At 42.4% G+C, this 22,869-nt stretch overlaps 1 protein-coding gene across 18 annotated transcripts in view; it reads left to right on the top strand.

Annotated features, from left to right (window-relative positions):
* Positions 1–304: 304 nt before the first annotated feature.
* The window catches only part of LOC308652548 (uncharacterized protein), a 243,226-nt gene continuing 220,661 nt past the window's right edge, over positions 305–22,869 (top strand). For 7 of the 18 annotated variants that reach the window (XR_014022815.1, XM_081300454.1, XM_081300451.1 and 4 more), the window contains exons 1-3: positions 334–437; positions 1,119–1,173; positions 3,506–3,609. Coding sequence is in view for 11 of the 18 variants with exons in the window: in XM_081300454.1 (XP_081156580.1) it covers positions 353–437; positions 1,119–1,173; positions 3,506–3,609 (244 nt within the window). In the remaining 7 variants the exon portion in view is untranslated. Of the gene's footprint in view, positions 438–1,118; positions 1,174–3,167; positions 3,422–3,505; positions 3,610–5,628; positions 5,824–11,681; positions 11,864–16,395; positions 17,077–22,869 lie in introns of those variants that run through there. The other 11 variants (XM_081300444.1, XM_081300449.1, XR_014022819.1 and 8 more) reach the window with 10 other exon arrangements.

Genomic DNA, 22,869 nt, shown 5'->3' with positions numbered 1-22,869 from the left:
GGATCCTTGGGAGAGACAAAGGGGTCATAGACCTATTATTCCATCACCAATCCAAAAATTAAGCCCCCTAAACCATATTGAAATACCACCAGCATCCAAACATGCCTGGTGTCGGGGCCACAACCCAAGTGGCTCACCCTTGAACCCTTCCCCTTTCGGAGCCAGAAGAAAAGGCAGAGGGATTCACGGGTCATCTCTTGAGTTGTAGGCTCTGGCTTGTGCCCCAGGATGAGCTCATTTCTTATTCTTAGAGACCAGACTCAAATTAAACAAACAGTTCCTATAAATAGAGCGGGGATACGCTGGGCTCCATGTCACTGAAAGGTCCTTTTCACGGGGACAGACTCCCTGCATGGATGTTCTCGGGTTACCCCGGTACTACGTGTGGCAGGGTTGTACCTTTTCAAGTGTTGTCCAGGAGGGAGAAAATAAAGCAGGTGAGTCAGACACTGGGATTTGGCCCGATTCTGTTGTCTTCCTCTCTCTCTCTCTCTCAATCTGTCTCTCTCTCTCGCTCTCTCTCTTTTCTACATGCTCATTCACACCCTGAGAAGGGGCCAGGAGGAAGGAGGTCATGCTATCAACACCCTGGCCAGCCAACTTGGGCAGTTTCCTCCTGGGATTGGGTCCTGGTTCAGATTGTATTTGACAGAATGTTCCGGTCTTTTAGATTAGATTGCAAAGTCCCTCCGGGAATGGCCCAAATGCTAAGATTTCCTCCTGGTTTCCCCGAATGCCACCAAATGCAGGGTGGCTAGGGTTTCCATGGCGGACCCTGAGCTGCAGATGACAAGGACCCTCATCATGCATGGTGATCTTTATGGCCGGGAGCAACGTGGACCGGAGCCCCAGCCCCAGCATGACTTTGGTTTTAGTCACACTGAGGTGTGCTCGAGAGGTGGATGACTTCCCTCCACCATGATAGCCAAGTGGGGGCTGGAAACGTCCAGAATAACTGAATAAACATGAAATCACAGGGAAAGGAAGCCATTACATAATGACAGCTCCATTGACTCCGCCAGACAATTTCAGCGCACTGTTCTAAGAGATTTGTAAAAATTCATTAGGTTTTTCTCTAACCCTATGACGTTAGACTTACTACTATTTCTTTTCTGCAGATGAGGAAACTGAGGCACGGAGAGATGAGGTACTTTTCACAAGGTCATGCAGCTGGTGAGTTAGGGTTGTGCAGCTGTGGCCCCAGAGTGTGGCCGGTGTCTCCTGGTGAAAAATCAGTACTTGGAGTATCCCTCTGCTGGTAGCTCCTGCTTCCTTCCCAGGTGCCAGCTCTTCCCACTATCAATTCAGGGGCTTTTGGTGCCTTGTCTTGAGGTGAAGCCCCTCGCAGCACCTCCCCACCCATAGGAATCTTCGAGGCAGAGCCATGGAACTGAGGCCAGGGGATTATATCAGATGTCAGGACTGTTGTGCGGGGAGGCAAAGATGCAGACATGCTGGACTTTCATTTCACTGGATTTGAACTGGAACTAGGCAGTTTGGGAAGTGCCCACCACCTTGTCCCCCTGACAGAGGCAGGCTGGCTACTGGGCTGAGAATGAAATCAATACTGAGAGTAACCAGGACTGCAAAGTGGGTCCTGGTGGCATCCAGAAGCCTGAATCCAGCTGGGCCTGCTGCTAGAACCTGTGCTTCTACATTGCACTTTTAGGAAATCTTTCCCTTTACTGTTTAAGTTGGTTCAAGTCGATCTTCTATCACTTATAATGGAAAGAGCTCTACTCGAGAGAGGCTGGCCCACAAAAAAACATGGTTTGGTCCAAACTAATAACCCAGTGCCACCCATCAATGAAAGCCCATCTGCACACCCCACCTGCTCCATTCCCAGTGACTCAAATCCCAAAGGCCATTTCCTGGCCAAAGCTTCCTCAGGTTGCACATGGCACAACTACCTATCACTGCCCTTGGTTGTCACCATACAAAACTTGTAGCTACTTAGCACTTATTTTAATCTGCCTTGAAATACACTGAGGTATTTCTATCAATTATTCATTAACATTTATCGAATGCTACATCCTCTTTAGGGGACAGGGATTTGGGGGGAATAATGTCAATCATATCTGACTGAGCCTTACTAAGTGTTGGGCACCCTGCTTGGCACCTAGCAAGCACCAGTGATGTCACTGCATCTCCCCAAAACCCCAATAGATAAGGAGGGTCGTGCCTGAGGAAATGAGGACGGGGCACCGAGATTTCAAAGCTGTAAAATCGCCAAGTGAGTTACCACATGAAGCTGGAGATTTCTACAGACAAAGCTTTAGAACTTGTCTCACCGATCACATCCTGCCAGCTCCACAAATCCCTAGTCCACAAAGAGGATATAAAAGAATCAATAGGTATTAGAGGGTTTTACAAACATTAGACTGTTATTCGCCTTCTGATGAACACACACATACAGTAAAGTTGGGGATGTTTTACCTGTTCCTGCACCTCTAGACCAGCTTCTTTGAGAGGCTGTGGAGAGTTTGATCCTCTGGGGAGATGGAGGCACAGGGACTGTGTGCAATTACTCCTGAGAGTACAGAAGGTTAGAGACCAGAGAGGAAGCTGCTATGGCTTGGGTCTGGAATATCTCCCCAGAGCCCAGGCTTAGTCCCTGGCTTGATGCTATTGGGTGGTGGTGGTGGAGCCTTTGAGAGGTGGGACCCAGCTGAGCTTAGGGGAGTCTGTAATCCCAGCTACGCAGGAGGCTGAGGTAGGAGGATCACAAGTTCAAGGCCAGCCTTGGCAACTTAGCAAGACCTGATTCAAAATAAAAATCAAAAAGCACTGGTGTATATCTAGGTGGTAAAACACCCTTGGGTTTAATCCATAGGGGAGAGAGAGAGAGAGAGAGAGAGAGAGAGAGAGAGAGAGAGAGAGAGCAAGCCAACTAGAGGTTGTAGGTCACTGATGGTGTCCCTCCAAAAGGATTGTAGGACCCCAGTCTTTTCCTGTCTGCCTCTGTTACATTTGGAAATCTTTCCCTTTACTGTTTAAGTTGGTTCAAGTTGAGGTGAATGGGCTTTCCTAACACAGGCTCCTGTCTTGATGTGCTGCCTCACCACAGAACCAAAAACAACGGGGCCAAACAGTCAGGGACTCCAAAACTGTGAGCCAAAAGAATCCTTTTCTCTTTATAAATGGATTAACTTAGATATTTGTTACAGTCAAGGAAAGCTGACTAACACAGAAACGGATGTGAATTTGTATGCCCAAAGCTTGTCCTGGCAGAGTATGATTCCTGAAGACGGTTTTGCCTTGTGGACCATCTTAGATATGGTCTCCTGGGATCATCAGGAGGGCATGCATCCCCATCAGACATACAGGAAGGTGGACCACCCGAGTCTGCAAAGCAGGAAGGGATTCCTAAGGTGGCCAGAGCTGCAGCTGCCTCAGGGCTGGTGGCTCCTTCCGTGCCCACGTATTGACCCACGTGGTGTCTGAGCCCACCCAAGGAAGTACCTTCCTTCCCACCCTTATGGGTCCTACCTCTGTCTGCTTCCAGCCCCCGTGTGCACATGTTGGGGGAGAAGGCCTCGATTTTCCTCTTCCCAGTGGACCACATGGAGGAAGAGGAAGGAGGCTATCTTCAAAAAAGTCTAAGTACAGGTCAGTGTGTTAGGGAGGACATTCCGATTTTAGGAAAGAGACTAACTGTGGGACTTGGGAATAAAAGGACTGTTTACAACTAGGAGTGAAAAGGAATGTTCTGGGCCCAGCCTGAAGTTCTTATCCAGCGTGGGGACAGGGACTCACCCCATTGAGACTTTAAAGAGACACCAGAGGCAAAGCTAAAGTTCCACGGCTTAAGTTCTCCTCCCCGGAGGGCCAGCAGGCGAGGGGAGCTGCTCAGGCCCCAGAGGTAGTAAGGAAGGCACAGCCATGTTCTTCCCCCACTGGACGCTGCTTGCCCCTGGAGGAAATCATGAGCCTCCTGTTCCTCAAGGAAAGAGCCCCTTCCTCTTCTCTTCAATGCCTTCTTGAATTTCTTTCCTTTCCCTCAACTTATCATAAATGGCCCTGGACTAGTGTTGACAAAGGTAGGCATAATCAGAAACGGAGACAGTCCTCCCAGGGGAACTTCAACCGAGAATATGATTCCAAGACCAACAAGTCCCTGAACCCCAAATCTGGAGACTTCCGTTTTCAGCTACCTGAATAGGTTATGACGACGTCAATGGTCCCCCTGGTTAACATGGCCACTGAACTCTCACCAAGCTCCGGGAGCCCTGCTAAGGACTTTCACATACTTCCTTATTTATTCTAAGTCCAATAGATCCTCCTACTATTGCCATTTACCAAGGAGGGAACTAAGGCTTAGAGGAGTCAGCTGTGCAAGGTTTCAAAGCCAGCCGGCAGAGCCAGGTCCCGGCCTGCAGGATGCATTGCACATCTGACCGTGACGCGGTTCTCAGCACAGGGACCTGGAAACCCACGGCTGTACTCTCCTGGGGGCACCAAGTCAGCTTGGAGTTACGTGCTGCTCTTCCCTGTTTACAACAGAGTCCCTCTCCTGGTCTTTGCTGGCTTGTAACTAAGAAACTTATTTGACCCATTCCAAGCATAGAGGATTTTCTCTGTTTGGAAGTTGGTCTGGAGTATTTTGAGAGCAAAAGCACCATGTATGTGGGGTCGGGTAGTAAAAGGATATGATCTGTAGCTATGAAGGTGGAGACAGGACCAGGGGTCTTCTATGTCTCTAAGGAGATGATTACATGGACCCTAGTTTGAAGCAGGCAGAGTCAGTATTTAGAGATCATGACATGGCTCTCTAGATGTGAGCTCCATCTCACTGTGGGACTGAGTAAAGCCATGTGCCAAAGTTGTTCGTGTGTGTGTGTGTGTGTGTGTGTGTGTGTGTGTGTATCCTGCTCCTCAGTGGAGATGTTTCAAAACTCTGTAGGAAACAGTATCTCAGTGAAAGTGTCAATGTAGTTAATAAGAATGCAAGCAACATGGCGCACACCTGTCATCCCAGCCTTGGGAGGCTGAGGCAGGAGGATCATGAGTTCAGAGCCAGCCTCAGCAATAGCCAGGTGCTAAGCAACTCAGTGAGACCTTGTCTCTAAATAAGATACAAAACAGGGCTGGGGATGTGGCTCAGTGGCTGAGTGCCCTCAGTCCCTGGTACACACACACACACACACACACACACACACAGGCTTAAATTATTAGCAGTGTTTCCTCCTCAGGGCTCCTCAGCTCTGAGCTCTGGCTTCCTAGTCTGTAAAAAGCTGAGAATATCTTCCTCAGAATTTATGAAATGCATTAGCTTTTCACAAATATTCCAATTCACCTTCCCCTCTCGATAAAATGATGATTCTATTTTTCACCCACTTTTTTAAAAAAATATTTTTTTTAGTTGCTGATAGACCTTTATTTATTTATTTTTATGCGGTGCTGAGAATTGAACCCAGTGCCTCACACATGCCAGGCAAGTGCACGACCACTGAGCCACAGGCCCAGGCCTTTTTGCCCACTTTTGAAGTTAATGGTGACCGTGTGAATTGCCAGCTAGTGAAATAGGAATGAAAGTGATTTTGTCACTACCAGGCAGAAGCTTTGAGAATAGGTGTGGTCTGTGTCTCGGCCCATGTTCTGTTGCTATAACAGAATATTACACACTAGGTAAATTATAAAGAAGAAAAGAATTTCTCACAGTTCTGGAGACTGGGAAGAGCATGGCGTCCGGGTCTGGCCAGAGCGTTTGTGCTGCATTGTAACATGGAAGAAAGGCAAGTAGAGAAAGCAGGCCGAACTCATCCTTTCACCAAGAGTCCACTGATAACGAACTCACTCCTGCAATAAAAGGCTTAATCCATTGGCAAGGGTGGTGCCTGTTTGTTCTAATCATCTCTTAAAGATCCCACCTCTCAAAGATGCCACCTCTGTTACAATGCAATTAAATTTCACCATGAGCATTGGTGGGGACGTTGAAACCATAGCGGTCTGCCTTTTCCTCTTCCAGGACTTCCCATCAGCCTGGGTCCCTGGGTGCCTTTGACGAGCACTCCTTCTCCTCACCATTTCTAGTCATCACTAGCCATGCAGCATGTGTGAGAAATAACCCTTGTGGTTTGAAGTCCCTGAGGCTTGGAGGTTGCTTGTTACCACAGCATAACCTAGCCTATCCTGACTAATAGTGTTGATGAGGGGGTGGGGCAGACATAGAAAACCACACCCAACAAGAAGCCTCTCTAGGCCCATGTGACTGGCTACAATAAAAAGGGTAGACAACACCAAGCATTAGCAAGAATATGGAGAGACTAGAATCTTCATATATCGTTTGTGGGAATGGTATCGTCCCCCAGGAAAACAGTTCATTAGTTTCTTTAAAAGTTAAAAAGAAGTTTATTAAGCAGCCTAATGATTTTACTCCTAAATATCTAACTAAAAGAAACAAAAACACATGTTCACATAAATATTTGTAGGTGAACATTCATATCAACAGTATTCATGATAACTAAAAAGCTACAGTGATCCAAATGTCCATCATCTTGTCAATAGTTAACACAAAATGTGGTATATCCACAGAGTGGAATACTATTCAACAATAAAAAGGAATGGAATACTGATACATGCTATCACATAGATGAATTTCAAAAACACTGTACCAAGGGAAATAAACCAGATACAAAAGAATATATATTATATGATTCAATCGATATGAAATTCCTAGAAAAGACTAATTTATAGAGACAGAAGGCAGATTGCACGGAGCTGAACATGGGTTAGAGGACTGACTACAAAAAGATTTAAAGGAGTTTGGAAGATGATGGAACATTCTAAAACTGGATTTTAATAATGGCTGCCCAATCCTATAAATTTTCTGAAAATCTTTGAATTGTATACATTTAATGAATCAGTTTTATGGTATATAAATTCTGTCCCAGTAAAGCTATTAAAAAAGAATACTTAAGCATAAAATATCTGGCACATAGCAAAAGCTCAGTAAACTTTTATCAGTGCTAATCATTTCAGGAATGAAACACAGGAACTGAGATCCTGCAAGGAACTGATTAGAAGTGAAGATCTGCGTTCCATAAAGAAGGGAGGTTGCACAATCGGGCATGGCCAGACACCCACCTCCTTCCATTCCCCGATTTTGTATTTCCTCTCTGCTGGTCACCATATGCAAAAGGCCAGTGGACACTGACACTGTCCTGCATGGAGTTCCACTAGAAGTCAGGGTTTAAAAATCAGGGGTTCCTTAAGGTTCTCTGCTGAGGTCCTCGGATGCCTTGGGACTGAGCCTTTTGAGATGTCACAGGTAGACTTAGCCTGGTCTGACTGAAGAGTGTTTGACACTGTACATCCTTCCTCCCCCTCAACAGTTTGATATTTCCAATCAAATCCAGACACGTGCTCCCTTACATCTTCTTAATGCTCGGTACCAGAGTCCTCCTTCTATAAATCCTGCAGAGCCAGGAGGAGATGAGAGATGGCTGAGGGGATTGGGGTGGGTTGGGGTTGGGCAGGGCAGGGCAGGGTGGCTCCTGTGCCAGGGTGTCAGAAACACTCAGTACATAAGGTTGTCTGTTGTTTATGGTCACACGAATGAATGGTCACATTCTCAGGCTGATAGATGCAATTCCAAGGAAGTGCCACTTAGGCCCCAGGGTCCTGCAAATGAGACCAAACTGCTTCAGAAAAAGCGATAAAGTTGAAGGGCCTTCGTTTCCATGACTGCCAAAGATGGAGCGCAGCCCTGGGCCACTTTGGCTCTCTGGTTAACATTTAGCAGGAAGCAAAGCAGGAAAGAGATGATGTGAATAATGGCACCATCTGAAGAGCTAGCACCCGAGAGGCAGAGCCCAGCAGAGAAGTGCGGTGCTGATCCCTATTTCTGAGCCCGCTCTCCTAGCTACAGTGTCCTCTCTGTGTATCCTTCTTTCTGGTCACTTATTGGAGAGGAGACAAAGTTTAAATGGTAACTGAATAAAAATGAAGGATTAAAAAAGAAGCACTGAGCAATTGACTAAAAAATGGAGATAAAATATAATGGACAGAAAGTGAAAGATAAAAGAGACATAAGTAAATTAGAAAGCAGAAAATAATAGAATTGATAAGAAATCAAAGAGCTAGCTCTTTTAAAGGACCACTAAAGGCAGGGGGTGGCGGTGGTGCACACCTGTAATCCCCGTGACTCAGGAGGCTGAGGCAGGATCAAAGCCAGCCTCAACAATTTAGCGAGGACCTAAGCAACTTAGCAAGGCCCTGTGTCAAAATAAAAAATAAAAAGGGCTGGGGATGTGGAGCAGTGGTTGAGTACCCCTGAGTTTAATCCCTGGTACCAAAACAAAACAAAACAAAACAAAATAAAAATAAAAGAGACAAGCCTCTAGCAAGTTTACATGTGAAAAAGAAAATACAAATAAATAATGCTAGAATTAAGAAGGGATTAGAAACATAGAGACAGAAGATTAAACTTGAAAGCATCCAGTGGCTTGAGAGGCTGAGGCTGGAGGAGTGCGAGTTCAAAGCCAGCCTCAGCAACTTAGTAAGGACCTAAGTAATTTAGCAAGACCCTGTCTCTAAATAAAATATAAAAAGGGGTGGGGATGTGGCTTGGTGGTTAAGTGCCCCTGGGTTCAATCCCCCAGTACCAAAATAAAATAAAATAAAAGAAAGAAAGCATACTTTTTTAAATTTATGAAAATAAAATAAGGCAAAGCAACCTGCTCAAGAAGAGATACAAAAATTGGATGAGACTAAAAGCCATGGAAGAATCTGATAAAGAACTCCCCACCACTTCCATGAGATAGTGGTTCAGGTGTTTTGGGGGGTGGGTGGACAAACTCAGTTACCTGTTAAGGTAAGAGACACTTTCTATATAATTGAATTGGCTTCAGGCTATAAAAATGTTTAAAAGTGTCCCAGTCAATTTTACTAAGGGTCCCAGTCCTGATAATCAGGCACTGAGGAGAGAGAGAGAAGGGAAAATGAGGGTGCTCTGGTCCAACAGATTCAGGGATAGTGAGGCGGGGTAAATGGTGTCCCCACAATTGTGAATTCCTGAACCACGCTCAGGACAAGAGAAAAAAAAATAGGAATATTGAGAAGGGCACAAAATTATCATTGTCCTACCTGAAATGTTCAAATGTATCAGCTGAAAAATAGTGAGTGAGCCCCACAAGATGGTCAGTTACAAAACCCATAAAAGTTCACAGATGACGAGGGCAGGGCAGAGGGAGGAGAGTTCTGTCACAATGTGCAGTGATGGTAAACAGCTTCAAATTAACTGGGCAAGTTAATCGCTCCATCTTTATGGAGTGAACTATAAAATAGGACTGAAGAACATGAAAAACGGCTTCAACAAATGGCAAAACACACTAATTTCCTAATGTTGTAAAGGATGCCCATCATTACCAGAATAGCATAAATGTGACATAATTCCAAGAAAAATCAAATCACAATTTTTAAAAAAAATCTGACAAAAGGAATATTGAATGTTCATGCAGAAGAATAAATGCTTAACGATGGCCAGTTAGCCAACAAACAATTTCAAACAGAATAATAATAGAAAGGCAACTATTCAACAAGTTATTAAAAGTCGTTACAGAATGATAAACATTTATGATTGCAAGAATAATCAACATAACATAGGAATAGAATTGAAAGACAAAAATATATCCAGCTACAAACAGATGTACAACAGAAGACAAAGGTGCTGATTAAAATCAGGAGGCAAAGAGAATATTTTCAAAAAATGTTGTTCAACCACGAAGCTCATCATTTCAAAGAAGGTTAGGTCCGTGCATTGTATCTCATACTGATATCAATTTTCAGTGGAACTAAGATTTAAATAAAGAGAATGAAAAAAGAATGCCAAAAGAAAAATTGGGTGGGTTATATATATATACACAAATATATATGCACACTCAAACACAAAGAGAATTAAAAAAATACTGAAAGATTAACAACATAATATTTTTAAGAATCTAAAAGACAAAGTTATAGAAAAAAGACAAAAGACAAATTTATTCAAAAGGTTTGCAGCTTTTATGAAAACAATGCTCTCAGTAGACATACTTCTTGCAAATAAATAAGAGAAAGGATACTTGGTGGACAAAAGGAGAAAGAATACCAACAGCAAGTCCACACAGACAAACAAAAATGACCAAGAAACATGGAAAATTTCATCTCAATAGTAATAGAAGACATGCAAACTAAATTAGTGAAATGCTATTTGAACTTAGAATATTGATGGTAGTATTCTCAGAGGGTGTGGGAAATGGACCCCTGTTTCCTACCAAAGTGAATGTAAATTGATAAAACTTTGGAGAACAATTTGGTTAAATATATTATAAAAGTTAAAACATGGAAATTCTTTTGATTAAGAATTATTAAACTTAATAAAACTTATTATTGAACTTTTAAAAACTGTCTCCTTAGAAAATGATCATGCTGTGCACAAAGATTTAGTGAACAAGATACTCATTTCATCCTTGCAGCTAGTTGGGGACAAACGGAAACAAGAGTCAGCACAGTGGGATTGGCTCAGTGAAGCCCTGGTCAATGACAGTGTATGACAGCACTAGCCAGAGTCCATTGTGATTGGTTGGTGACTGTGACGCACTTTTGGAATGCAGTTTAGACACTGCCCACACGATGCAATATTCTGTACCACTCAAACACTGACGTAGATGAACATTTATAACTTGAACTATATGTAGTGTTAGGCAGAAAAACTTACAAATTAGAATATACTGTATATGAGAAGATTCCATAACATCCATGTGAGTAATGAGAGAAGAATAGTCTAGAATACACATTGAAGTGCTGGAAATGATATATGTCTAGTACAAATTTACATACACACATTTATTTATTTATCTCAGAGAGAGAGAGAGAGAGAGGGAGAGAGAGAGAGGGAGAGAGGACATTTGCATATATAGCATATTGCTATATCTGTCATATTTTATTATTAATTACTGCTGGTAGTCTCTTACTGTGCCTAATTTACAAACTTTCTCATAGGTATACATATATGCATAGAAAAAGCAGTAGATAGATAGAGGGTTCAGTGTTTTCAGGCATCTGTTGGCGTCTTGGGGACCTACCCCATGTGGATAAAAGGACTGCTGTAATTTCTTTAGCAGAAGTACCTTTTTTTTTTTAAAGATAAGAATATCATGCTAAGTGAAGTAAGCCAATCCCCAAAACCAAAGGCCAAATGTTTTCTCTGATACGTGGATGTTGATCCATAATGGGGGTGCTGGGAGGAGCATGGTAGAAACGGAGGAACTTTAGACAGGGCAAACGGAAGGGAGGGGGAGGGAGGGGGCATGGGGGTAGGAAAGATGGAGGAACGAGATGGACATCATTACCCTAAGTACATGTATGAAGACACAAATGGTGTGACTCTACTTGGTATACGACCAGAGACATGGAAAATTGTGCTCTATGTGTGTACTATAAATTGAAATGCATTCTGCTGTCATGTATAATAAATTAGAAATAAATAAATAAATAAAAATAATGGTCAATACTGTTAGGTGCTCCAGGGTGGAGAAAGGTACTATCTGGAAAGGTCCTTGACTGGGGTCAGGAAATAACCCACTGGTCATATATCAAAACATACAGCCTTTCAGGAGAAAAAGTAAAGTATCAAGAAAAATGCTTATTAGCATGTCCTGTAAAAATGTGACAGGATTATGTTTTTCATTTTCTTTTTTTAGATTCTTCTCCTTAGTCCAGATTCGATGAGATCATGTTATGCTTACAATCAGGAAACAAAAACCCTCACAATACAACTTCCAAGTATTATAAAACCCTCCATGGCTTTAAATGCCCTAGGAGTGGGCCCTGCCAAACTTCTCCATATTCCCTCTCCCTCTCTGGGTTGCAGAATTCCAGCTAAATTCTGTTGCTTCCTCTTTCCCACATCTACTTTCTGTTTTTTTTTTTTTTTTCGTGCCAGGAGTGCGTTCTCTTCTTTGAGGCTTAATATCCCAGGAATTAATCTATGAAAACCCATTTATTAAATTAGTTTTCCAGAATGAACCACTGGCCAACATTATCAGTTTGGTTATTCATTAAAACAAAAAAAGTTTCGGTAGCCTTTACCAGAAAATTTCATAGCTTTAGGCAATGTTTAGTTTGGGTTGTTATCGATAGGAATATGCTTTCAGCATTTCTTATAGGAAATTTTGATTTTACATCAACTTCCTGCCCCCCCCCAGCCTGAATATTTAGAATTTTCAAACTTACATAAACATTATACAGGGCTATGGAGTGAGGCTCAGTGGTAGAACATAGTAGTGCTTACTTAGCATGTGTGAGGTCCTGGGATCAGTACCCAGCCATGGAGGAAAAATTATACCACAAATTACCATGTACCCGTTATCTGGATTGTAAAATGGTTACATTGAGTTTTTTTTTTTTTTTTTTAAGAATATGGTCAATGCTTTGGTTACAATCTTTGTTCAACTTTTTGATGATCACTTAACAATCTTGGGCTTTTATAAAGCTGGTTTTGTTGAGAGTTTCCTTTAAAGTTTCTATTTATGGTTAATGCATATCAGAAATGAAGTACTGATAACATGATTCATTATACTAGTTTATTCCGAGGAAATTAACTTTCTCGCTTTTGAACGATTGAACACATTTTTATGTCAAATGTTTATGCAAACTGCTACTTATTCACGTATTTCAAATGATTCTTGTTAGAGCCAAAATTTTCAGCATTTCTTAGGAAAGAATTGTTTCAGCTAATCCTGATTTCTCTAATATGCTTTTAAACTTAATTGAGATTTCAGACTTCTTTGGGATGTTTTGCATTAAAATCTGATTTGTTTAAAACTGAATTACAACTAAATTCTATTTTAAACTTAATAAATTTAAATTTAAGCCTGACAGAAGAAAAGTCTAGGATACACATTGAAGTGCTGGAAATGATATCTGTCTAGTAAAAATTTACATACACACATTTATTTATTTATCTCCTGTTCATATTTTCTAACAATCACAAACCCTCTTATCCAGCATTTAGATGTCTGCTGTTTCAGTCAACTGAGATTCTGTTCAACTAGAGAGACAAAGAGAGAGAGAGAGAGAGAGAGAGAGAGAGAGAGAGAGAGAGAGAGAGGGAGAGAGAACACTGATGAAAGATCATAAAAATATTTACAATTGAAAGAATAGAAAAAGACATTCATGAGTATCAAAAGGAAGTGAGAAGAAACTGAAGCAAATTTGTTTGACCATTAAATGCTTAATATTTGGAAAATATCAATTCACATGGAAAAAAAAATCAGCTTAGACTTATTCCTGCTTTGCCACCCCCCCCCCCCTTGCAGTGCTAAAGGTTGAACCCAGGGCTTTGCATATGTCACTTTTTAAAAGGTAGCATTACACAAGATTCATTTGCTGGGTGGCATTATCAAGCTAAATTTGGTTAATAGACAGAAAAGCATATCTTACAATAGGAAACTCAAAGATGAATATTCTAATTAAAACTACTCGGTAAGGCAAATTCAGTGTATTGGTTATTTGGCCAATTGATTTGCTGTGAGCTGGTCATGAAAGGAATTGACTAAGAGCTAAGTACTCGACACATTTCAATTTAATTCTCCTAATAGGTTCTCTATCATCCCTGTTTTACAGATGAGAAAATGAATGCTTTTGCTGATTGGGTAATGTAAGATATTAAGTGAGGCTGTTTGAGCCAGAGTTGTGTGCTTAAAATTGTGTGCTTAACCTCAGAACTAGCTCTCTAGCCCCCACCTAGCTCTCTGCTCCTGGTGGCCTTACAGAGCACAAACGGTTCCAGCAGGCCTCCCTTCTTGCAGGAAGTCTTTCTGACTTCCAAGACCAGACTAGATAGACATTTCTCTTCTGGGTTCCCAGTGAATTCCATTCACGTCTCCATCACAGCACATGCAGTGCTTTGAAAGTGTCACCATGTGTTTCTGCCTTGCCCAGGGTATTGTGAGTTCCTGGAGATCATAAGCACTGACTTTTTCATCTTGGTAGCCCTGGTACCTGCCACAGGACCCTGGCACACAGTGGGTGCTCAGGGAGGGCACACTTGACACCAGTGGATTTCAGAACGTATCCAGTCTTGTGTACTGATAGTTCCATGGCTCTCTGAATCATGTTAGCTTAGCTTGGGTGCTGGGGCTGCACTAGTGGGTTTGAGTGGCATATCAGATAGCAATCCAGGCAGTGGTGGAAGGTGTTTTCAGATGGGAGTTTGAGTGCTTGTAGATGCCCTACTATTCAGCATTGCTCCCAGGAAGGCAAAGGAGAATAAGGGAGGCCCAAGAACAGTAGCTTTCTGTTTCTTGCTCTCCCTATCTAACCATTGTATATTTTTCATAGTACCTTAATCACACTGTCATCCTGATTCCCTCCCAAGATGAGACGGTAACCCCAGGAAAGTGGAGGTCTTGTTTGACTCATTCTTTAGTAAATTTCCAGGGCTTAGGGCAATAATTAGCACCAAGTTAGTCTTGATTAATAGTTGTTGGAGTGAATAAGCCTTAGTTAGGTTCCTCATTCCTATCTCTAAAGCTTCTTCTAGCTTTAATGGTATGTGACCCAGGGTCTGTTCTGGGAACTTGACCCAAAGCATCTTATCAACCTGCCAGGCATAATAAGGAGAAAACGAGGATGAGGGGGGAAAGGTACACTCAGACATTGTCAATGGGACTGCAAATTAGTACAAGCACTTTGGAAAGCAGTATGGATATTCCGTAAATGAGCCACCAGATGACCCAGTTATCCCACTCCTTGATATTTATCCCAAAGATCTAAAGTTAGCACACTATAGGGATGCAGCCGCATCAACATTTATAGCAACACAATTCACAGTAACTTAGTTATGGAACCAGCCCAGGTGCCTGTCAACACATGAATGAATGAAGAAAATATGGTATATCTATGCAAGGGAGTTTCACTCTGCTATAAAGAAGAATGGAACGATGGCATTTACTGGTAAGTGAATGAGTGGGTGGAATTGGAGAACATCACACTAAGTGAAATAAGCCAAGCTCAGAAAGTCAAGGGCCAAATGTTTTTTTTTTGCTCATATGTGAAAGCTAGAGCAAAATAAGAAAAAAAAATTAAAAGGAGAGTGGATCCCAGGAAAATATATCAGTGGAGTAGAGGGGGAGGGAGGAGGCACAGGAAAAGGGAAGAGCTGTGAAATGAAATTGACCAAATTATGCTATGAATACATACGAATGTACCACGGTGAATTCCACCTTTTTGTATAACTATACAGCACCAATTTAAAAAGAAGCAATAAGTAAAGAGAAGGCAGACCAGGAGAGTAGAGGGAGGAGAACAGGTGAGGGAGGAGGGGGAGGAAGGAGGAAGTACTGGGGAATGAAATGGGGAATTGTATTCCATGTATATATGATTATATATCTGCTATATAAAACTATAATGCGCCAGTAAAAACACACAGAAAAACCCAGTTAGACACTGTCCTCTAAAGTTGAAATGTAACACTTAACCTAACTATTTCACTCCTAGATTGCACATGGATAAGACTGGATAGATGTAAGAATGTTCATGAAAGTACAGTTCATAATATCAGGAACCTATGAGTAACCCAGACAACCAGGAAAGGGAGTGCTGGTGAATAAATTCTGATATATTTATATAATGAAATATTATAGAAAGGCCAAACCAAATGCCTGCCACATGCATCACCAGGGTGGATCTTACCAATATAAGTAAACCCTACAATTACACTTTTTTTTATAAAGTTAAAACAAGTATGCATACACATACTTAATACATATAACACAAAGAAGACTTTTATTTTTATTTTTTTGTGGTGCTGGGGATTGAACCCAGGGCCTTGTGCATGCGAGGCAAGCACTCTACCAACTGAACTACATCCCCAGCCCCCACAAAGAAGACTCGATAAGATCCTATAGAAAAGAATGTCAGGGAATATTAATCACATAACTCAGGATGAGGGTTCACTTTGGCTTGGGAGAAGGAGGGAAATCAAATGAATATGGATATATAGGGTTGATATGTGTTTTAATTTCTTGTAAGGTCCTTGTGTTTTTTTTTTTTTTTTTGGCAATGGGGGGAGGGGAAGTTTCGGGAGTTTTAGCTTCATTGAAAATAACAAAGAAGTTCATGCATGGATCAATGCATGTTTTGTGGACTATTAAGTACCAGGGGGCCAATTATAAAAGCATCTATTTTAAACAGAAGTTAGACTAAGATGAGGGAAATAAGGAGGTTTGAGTTTGGACCACAGATTGACTAATTCAATTCAAAGGGACAGATGGAAGGTTCAGAGCTTGTTCTAAAAGGCCCCATTATGAAACTTATCTCCACAACAGCTCTCAGGAGTACATTACAAAACACCCACCTGAAGAATGTATTTTCTTTTGTAAATATTCTCTTCCATTTCCGGACGGCACCCAGACCCTGCTCAGTAAAGCCAGCAACAGAGGACATGGATTCCTTGCTTTTCACAACAACTGAACTTTCCTGTCTGCTCCAAAGACTCCTCTCATGTTCTCTTCTTCCTACAAGGCATTAAATGTGAAATAAGGTCTTGCTTGGCAGTTTGCCACCAAGTATCCTTTTGCAACTTCTGTAACCCATGCTTATAGCACCGCGGAGCTCTGTAATGCATATTGGAGTGCTGCGAACACAGGCTACTTCCAGGCAATGAGTTAGTTGTCATTGTTTTAAATAAGTAACTATTACTGTAATTCTACTATTACAAATACAAAAGCTTGCTCTGTTTTTTGGTTTCTTTAGGGCCTGGAGAAAACAACGACCTGTTAATTCTGATCTATGGGATGGGCTCTGCTGTTCTGGCACAGAGTAGGCACTTCAGAATGCTTGTTGAATAAACAGACATGATTTTCCAAATACTAATTTTTGGATTTCAAGAGAAAGACTAGTTGAGAACATACTTTCTCTGGACAGTGTTTTCTATAGCAAAAAGATCGATCTAAAAGGTATGAATGTATTTATGGCATATGTCAAAAGAAGTTGTAATCTGATACTATCTTTGGGAATTACAGACACTGATAGGCATTGTGCTTGAGGACATCCACATGGCAAGGACATACCTTCAAAGAGTGTACAGAATCTGGAGAGGCAGCATATGTGCATGCACACCGCCCCCCCCCCCAACATACACACACTGATTGAGCAATTAGGAGACTAACAAAGCCCTCCCACATAGATGGCCCTCTTGTTAAAACGACAAATTCTCCAGATGGCTTGGACACAAACCTTGAATTTCTTTGCCAAAAGACAGCAGCAGGATCTAATGCTGGTCATATTAGAAACCAAAGGGGAAAATGAAAGACATAATTAAGTCCTTTGGGATGAAATTAGCCATCAAAATGAAAGAAATACAGACCTTTCCCATAAGATTAGCCATCAAAAGCAGATATTTGCAAGAGCATACCTCTAGAAGGAGAAAGGAAAAGTTCCTTTTCCTGTCCCCTAAGGCCATTTTATCCAAATGGAGAAAAATCCCATATACTTTTCAGGAAGTCATAGGAGGTTCATGCACAGACACATGTTCATATTTTCCCAATTGAGGTTATTTATATTAAAAAAAAATCTGAACCCCCGTCCCTCTGCTGGTGACTGCTCATTCTTTGAGTGACTCCACTTGCCAAACTACTTCATTTTTTGTTATTGTTTTGCTTTCCATCTAAGTCCTGTGTTCGTTTTCCCCTAAATTAATATGCTTGCTGGTAAGCTGGTCTCCAAGCCTGAAGTCATTTCTCCTGTGCGTGTTTTGCAGGCACCGCTGACAGTCAGCTCTTGAGTGCAGTCATGCTGTGGACTTGACCCGACTTGCCTCCCCTGGAACACGAAGGCACAAACAGCCCTCTCCACCCCGTGGCTGCCTGAGGTGGGGTGGGGCAGAGTCCACAGAAGGTGCTTCTTTTTCTTGGCTACCTAACATCTCCCCACCACCACCACTCCAAATTGGTTGCCAATCTGGGCTTCACCCCTTCTTGCTGCTACCATTCCCTTTGGAGAGTGGGGTCTTAAGTGAAAAAATAAGTAACACGTGCTCTGGGAGACTGGGATCAGTGTTCGATGATACAACATCGGGGTCCCTGCAGGCCGGTGTCTTTTATGGGTTTGCACCCACACACAAGCAGACATGGGTATGGATTGAAAGAGAAGAGCTACCTGGAGCTTCAAGACACAGCACACTGAAGATGGGTTGTGGCTAGGTGTTTTTACCTCCGCCAGTCTGCGAGTTGTTTTTAAGTTGTAGATGGACACAATATCTTTGTTTTATTTGTTTATTTTTATATGTGGTTCTGAGGATCGAACCCAGTGTCTCATGCCTGCATGGCAAGCGCTCCACCACTGAGCTACCACCCCAGCCCCGCTATTTCTTCTTAAAAACAAACAAACAAACAAACAAACCATTTAAGTACCATTTACATAGAGTAAACTGTACATATTTAAAGTGTCCTTTGTTGATTTTTGACATATGCTGAGAAATCATCACTGCTAAGATTACAAACATTTCTGTCCACTCCAAAATGAGTTTCTTTGTAGATATGGCCAATTTTTATCTTTAACTTGGAAGGCTTCTTGGTTTTGAGGGGATTTGACTCACTTAGAAGCCCAGGGTTTAATGTGGGGTCTCTGATAGGATTTAAGAATCCCACTGCCCTACACCCCCAGTGCACCTCTTCCTGGGGAGGTGGGGCTGCAGGGGGAATGCTCTGATCAACAAGGCTCAGGACTTCTGTTCTGACTCACGCTTGTCCTGGGGCACATACTCGGTTCCGATAAGAGGCAGTGAATCTGTCCTCCGTTTTGTTTATAATGAATGAGTCACGCTGGAAGTCAGGCATCTCCTTTTTTTTCTCTCCCATGTTACCGGGTTAGGCAAGAAATCAGAAGCAGAGACACCCCAGTCAAAGCGTAGTCATCCTTAAAGTGTCCGGTGACTCCAGCCTCAGCAGTTTAGGACTCGTGACTCAATGGGGACCCCTACTGGTGAGACCAAGAGGGCCCGTGCGGAGGAGCTAAGATCTGCCTTTCCCACACCTCAAGGGCAGACGGGGGCGAGGACTTGCAGATGTACCAGAGGAACGGGAAGCTGCAGCTGAGGTCCTTGCATCCTGCATCCTGTCCGCCCCACCTGCATGGAGGGGTGAGCTCCAAGTGTGAGTCACAACCTTCAACCTAGGCCCACACTGGAGCAATTAACTACATAATTGCTTCAGGAGGAACCTTCCCCCAGCTGCAGGCCGCCCCCAGGGTGCAGCTCTCCAGGCTGCAAGCCAACAGCCTTCAACTCTGTCAATTGTAAAGCTCCAGGTTTAAAAAGCCAAGTTGCATTATTATTATTATTTTTTTTTTAGCCAATGCCTTCTTGGCCCGCTTCGGATTCCTATACCCAAGTCCTAATGGGAGCGGGTGTGGGGTTGGGGGTAGGGGTGCTGTCTCAACTAGAATTAATGTCATGACCAAGTCAACATTAAGTAGATTTATCGGCTGTTTCAATGCATTGAAGCAAAGCGCTTTATTTTGAGAACAAATCACCATAGCAACTCGGCCGCCCCAGTTACAGTAAGCTCAGCACAACCAAAATAAAAATCCTTACCAAGTCTTGGGATTGGCTGGGGAGAGCCACCGAACCTCTGCTTGCCGCTTCAGGTGCCCTTAACCAGCACGAGGTTTGACTTTGTAACTTGCTGAAAGGGATGCTTTCAATAATAATAAAGCTGAAAACTTGGCTTACAAACATTTGGGATTCTAGGCCTTTCCCCAGCCAGTGTACATACGGGCAGCCCTCTCGGCCAAACAGCACCACTGCTTTGTTAAAATAGAAGGCTTCAGAAAAGTGCTGGCTGTTATTCACTGTGACTTGTGGTTCTGTGCCAAGTTGGAGGTACGCCTGGTAACATAAATGCTCCTCTTTAAGAAGAGGCAAATCAATACAAAAACAGGTTTTCTGTAGGTGTGAAAGGAAGAAAAAGCAAGGCCACTTTTATTATTATTTTTTTCTCTACCTCCAGCTCTGAGCGTTAGCCAGAGCTGTTTAATTGTCTGTTCTTCTCTGGGGCATTTTCCTTCTCCCAGTCTGCTCTGCTCCTGCATCCCCATCACCCATGCACAGAGTCACCTTTGACCTGGGCCTCGCCCCAGTCAGTCTCTTTCCCCATCTTTACCTTCCCCGTGGCTTCTCAGCCTCTCAGGCTGCACTGTCCCAGGCCCCTGCCCCATGACCCAGGATGACCAGTGTGCTCTGTGGTACATCTTGAGGCCACCAGCACTAGGACTGCGGTACTCCTAACCTTTGGGGTCAGTGCCTTGAAATTCTCTCCTGCCTTTCAGGCTGGTTACTGTGATTCAGTTCCTTCTCCCTTTCCTCCCCGAGTTCTGTGTCTCTATCCTCCACCTAAAGGTGGGCATTGTCTAAAGCCGTCTGCTGGTCCTTCTGTGTTTCTTCATCTTTAGCCTTCACCTCTCACTTCTGTGCAGATGTCTCCTACACCTTAAATGCACCTGACCTATCTCACAGTAACTATCAAACTGAGCTTATCCTTCTTCCTCTAAAACAGGCCCTTCTCTAGAATTGCTTTTTTTCCTGTTAAACACTCCCATTATTTCCTGAGTCCAGGCTTCAAAACTGGCTTTGGACTCCTCCTAGGCATCTATTTCCTTTGGCCCATTGACTGGCCTACTTGGATACTTCTTGGATACTGGCCTACTTTGGCTACTTCCATTTCCAAAGCCATCTTCCTCTTTCTGGCCCTCATTACCTATTGCTTGGGTTGGGTACAGTGGCTTCTGCAGTGATCTCCCCACCATTCCACCCTGCCAGCCAGCAAGGAGTGGGAGAAAGAAGGTGAGCTTTGTGATTTGAATTTGCAGTTATTTCTGCTGTCGTTTTAATTTCTCAATCTCTCCAGAGTCTCAGTCTCCTGGCTGTAAGGTTATGATAATAACTATCAAGTCCCCGGCACACTGTAAGTGCTCAATTAATAGTAGTTCCTTTCCATTTCAAACTCAAATGGACTTCTTGGTCACATCTTTTCCTTCTGATTTTTTACTGAATTAAGGACAAGCCTCTTATCCTATCCCTTGGGAGCCTGGTACAAGGTGGGCCCACTATGTTGCTCCTGCCTCACTGTTCACAAGTCTTTAAACACCATTGTTCCATTTCCACGCATCTTTGCTGAACTGGTGGACTCTACCGAAGGGCCCCACCACATCTGTCTGTTGAAGTCCTAGCTGTTCTTTCAGACCCGTCTGGACTTCCACCACTGTTCCAAGGCCCCTCCTAGTCCTTCTGTGGATTTGCCCTCCTCCTCTGACCTCCAGAGCACTTACATCTCTCCTGTGTCAATTTCATTCTGCTTGCTCATGTTCTAGCTTTGACGTCTCTTTATGACAAGGCTGTGCATCCCTGATGGCAGAGACTGTTAACAGCATCAAACCCAGACAGTTCTGCACCTTATGCAATGAATGGCTGACGCTGGACAGACCTGCCCAGTCACGCTTCTTTACTAAATTGTCTTCTCTCCTAAGCTGTCGGGTGTCACCCTTGCCAGAAATAAAGTTGCACGGGGATGCAACTCTCTCACTCAGGCAAAGGCAGTCTCTAATTGACACCACATTCCAGAGCTGAAAATCATAGGAGAGGGTTCCTTTCAAATGTGCTATGCCACTATTTCATTAGACCTGGTTTATTGACTATTTTCACTAATCCCAGGAAACCCCTTTGAAATCACAAGTTTTGTTTACCTTTCAGTCCTCAGAGAGTCATGTTCTTCTCAGTGTAGAGATATCTTGGTCACACAGAGAGATCCCTGAGAATATTTAAAATTCTTCTTTTATCATCCACGAATCTTTAACACCCATAGGTTATCCATGACTCCACAAGGGAGGAACTCAGATCAAACACTGGGCTTTTGCAAATAGAATTCGAGTCCATTGAGCAACAGGCCAGCCTCTTAAAATTGTCTGAATTCTTAAAACTAATATAAACTTGCAGTTTTTAATATATTAATATCATAGTACCCAATTATACTTCTCTTTATATTTAAGAAATTATATATATATATATATATATATATATATATATATGTATATCTTACACAGCATATATGTATGTGTGTGTGTTATTCTCTTCTACTTGACCAGTTTAACTTAAGGATGCATGAGGTTGGAAGTGGGTCTTATCATTATATGGGAGTTATATGAGCTCATGTTGGCAATACTCTTGCAAAGTATAATTTTCAAAAAGTTAAAAGTCTCATTAAAAAGAAAAAAAAACAGAAGTCAAAGATTCTACTTGACTGAATTAATGAGGAAATCAGGAAGATGTTAAAACTGGTTTAGGAGAAAGTCAAGGACCTGGAGGTTTAGGGTTGGTCAGTCAAAGACATGCAGAAATAAATTTGCCAAGAAATGCAAAACAATTTGCTTTTTCTAGAGCATATTTGTAATTAGATATAGGAAAGTGGACACAAACCAGTCTCACAAACTGCTCCTTCCCCAAATCTGTCCACAGTGTTTTCTGGGCTCTAGATTCAGACTACTTGATTTCTGATCACAGTTCCACCATTTACTATGGGTGATTGTGGGCAAATTACTTAACCTCTCTGTGTTTCAGCTTTGATCCTGTAAAACAGGATTGAGCATCTTTATGGTTTTGTTGAGGATTAAATGAGAATGCATAAAGCCTCAACAAATGCAAGTCATATTACTACTAAGAAAAGGTTCATTAGGCTGCCGAAATTTTTATTCAGTTATTAAAGCATTTTGGGTAATAAAGTATCCCATGTCTCATTAAAAAGGGATATGGAGCTACATTTTTAAAGCCAAATCAAGAATAATTAAATCATTGAGATGAGTCAATTTGTAAACTAATAATTAAACTTGCTTAAA

The sequence above is a fragment of the Spermophilus citellus genome, assembly GCF_964194105.1.
Source record: "Spermophilus citellus genome assembly, chromosome: 6".
NCBI classification, from domain to species: domain Eukaryota; kingdom Metazoa; phylum Chordata; class Mammalia; order Rodentia; family Sciuridae; genus Spermophilus; species Spermophilus citellus.
Note: the sequence above shows the minus strand (reverse complement) of the source record. Positions and strands in the feature narration are given on the sequence as shown.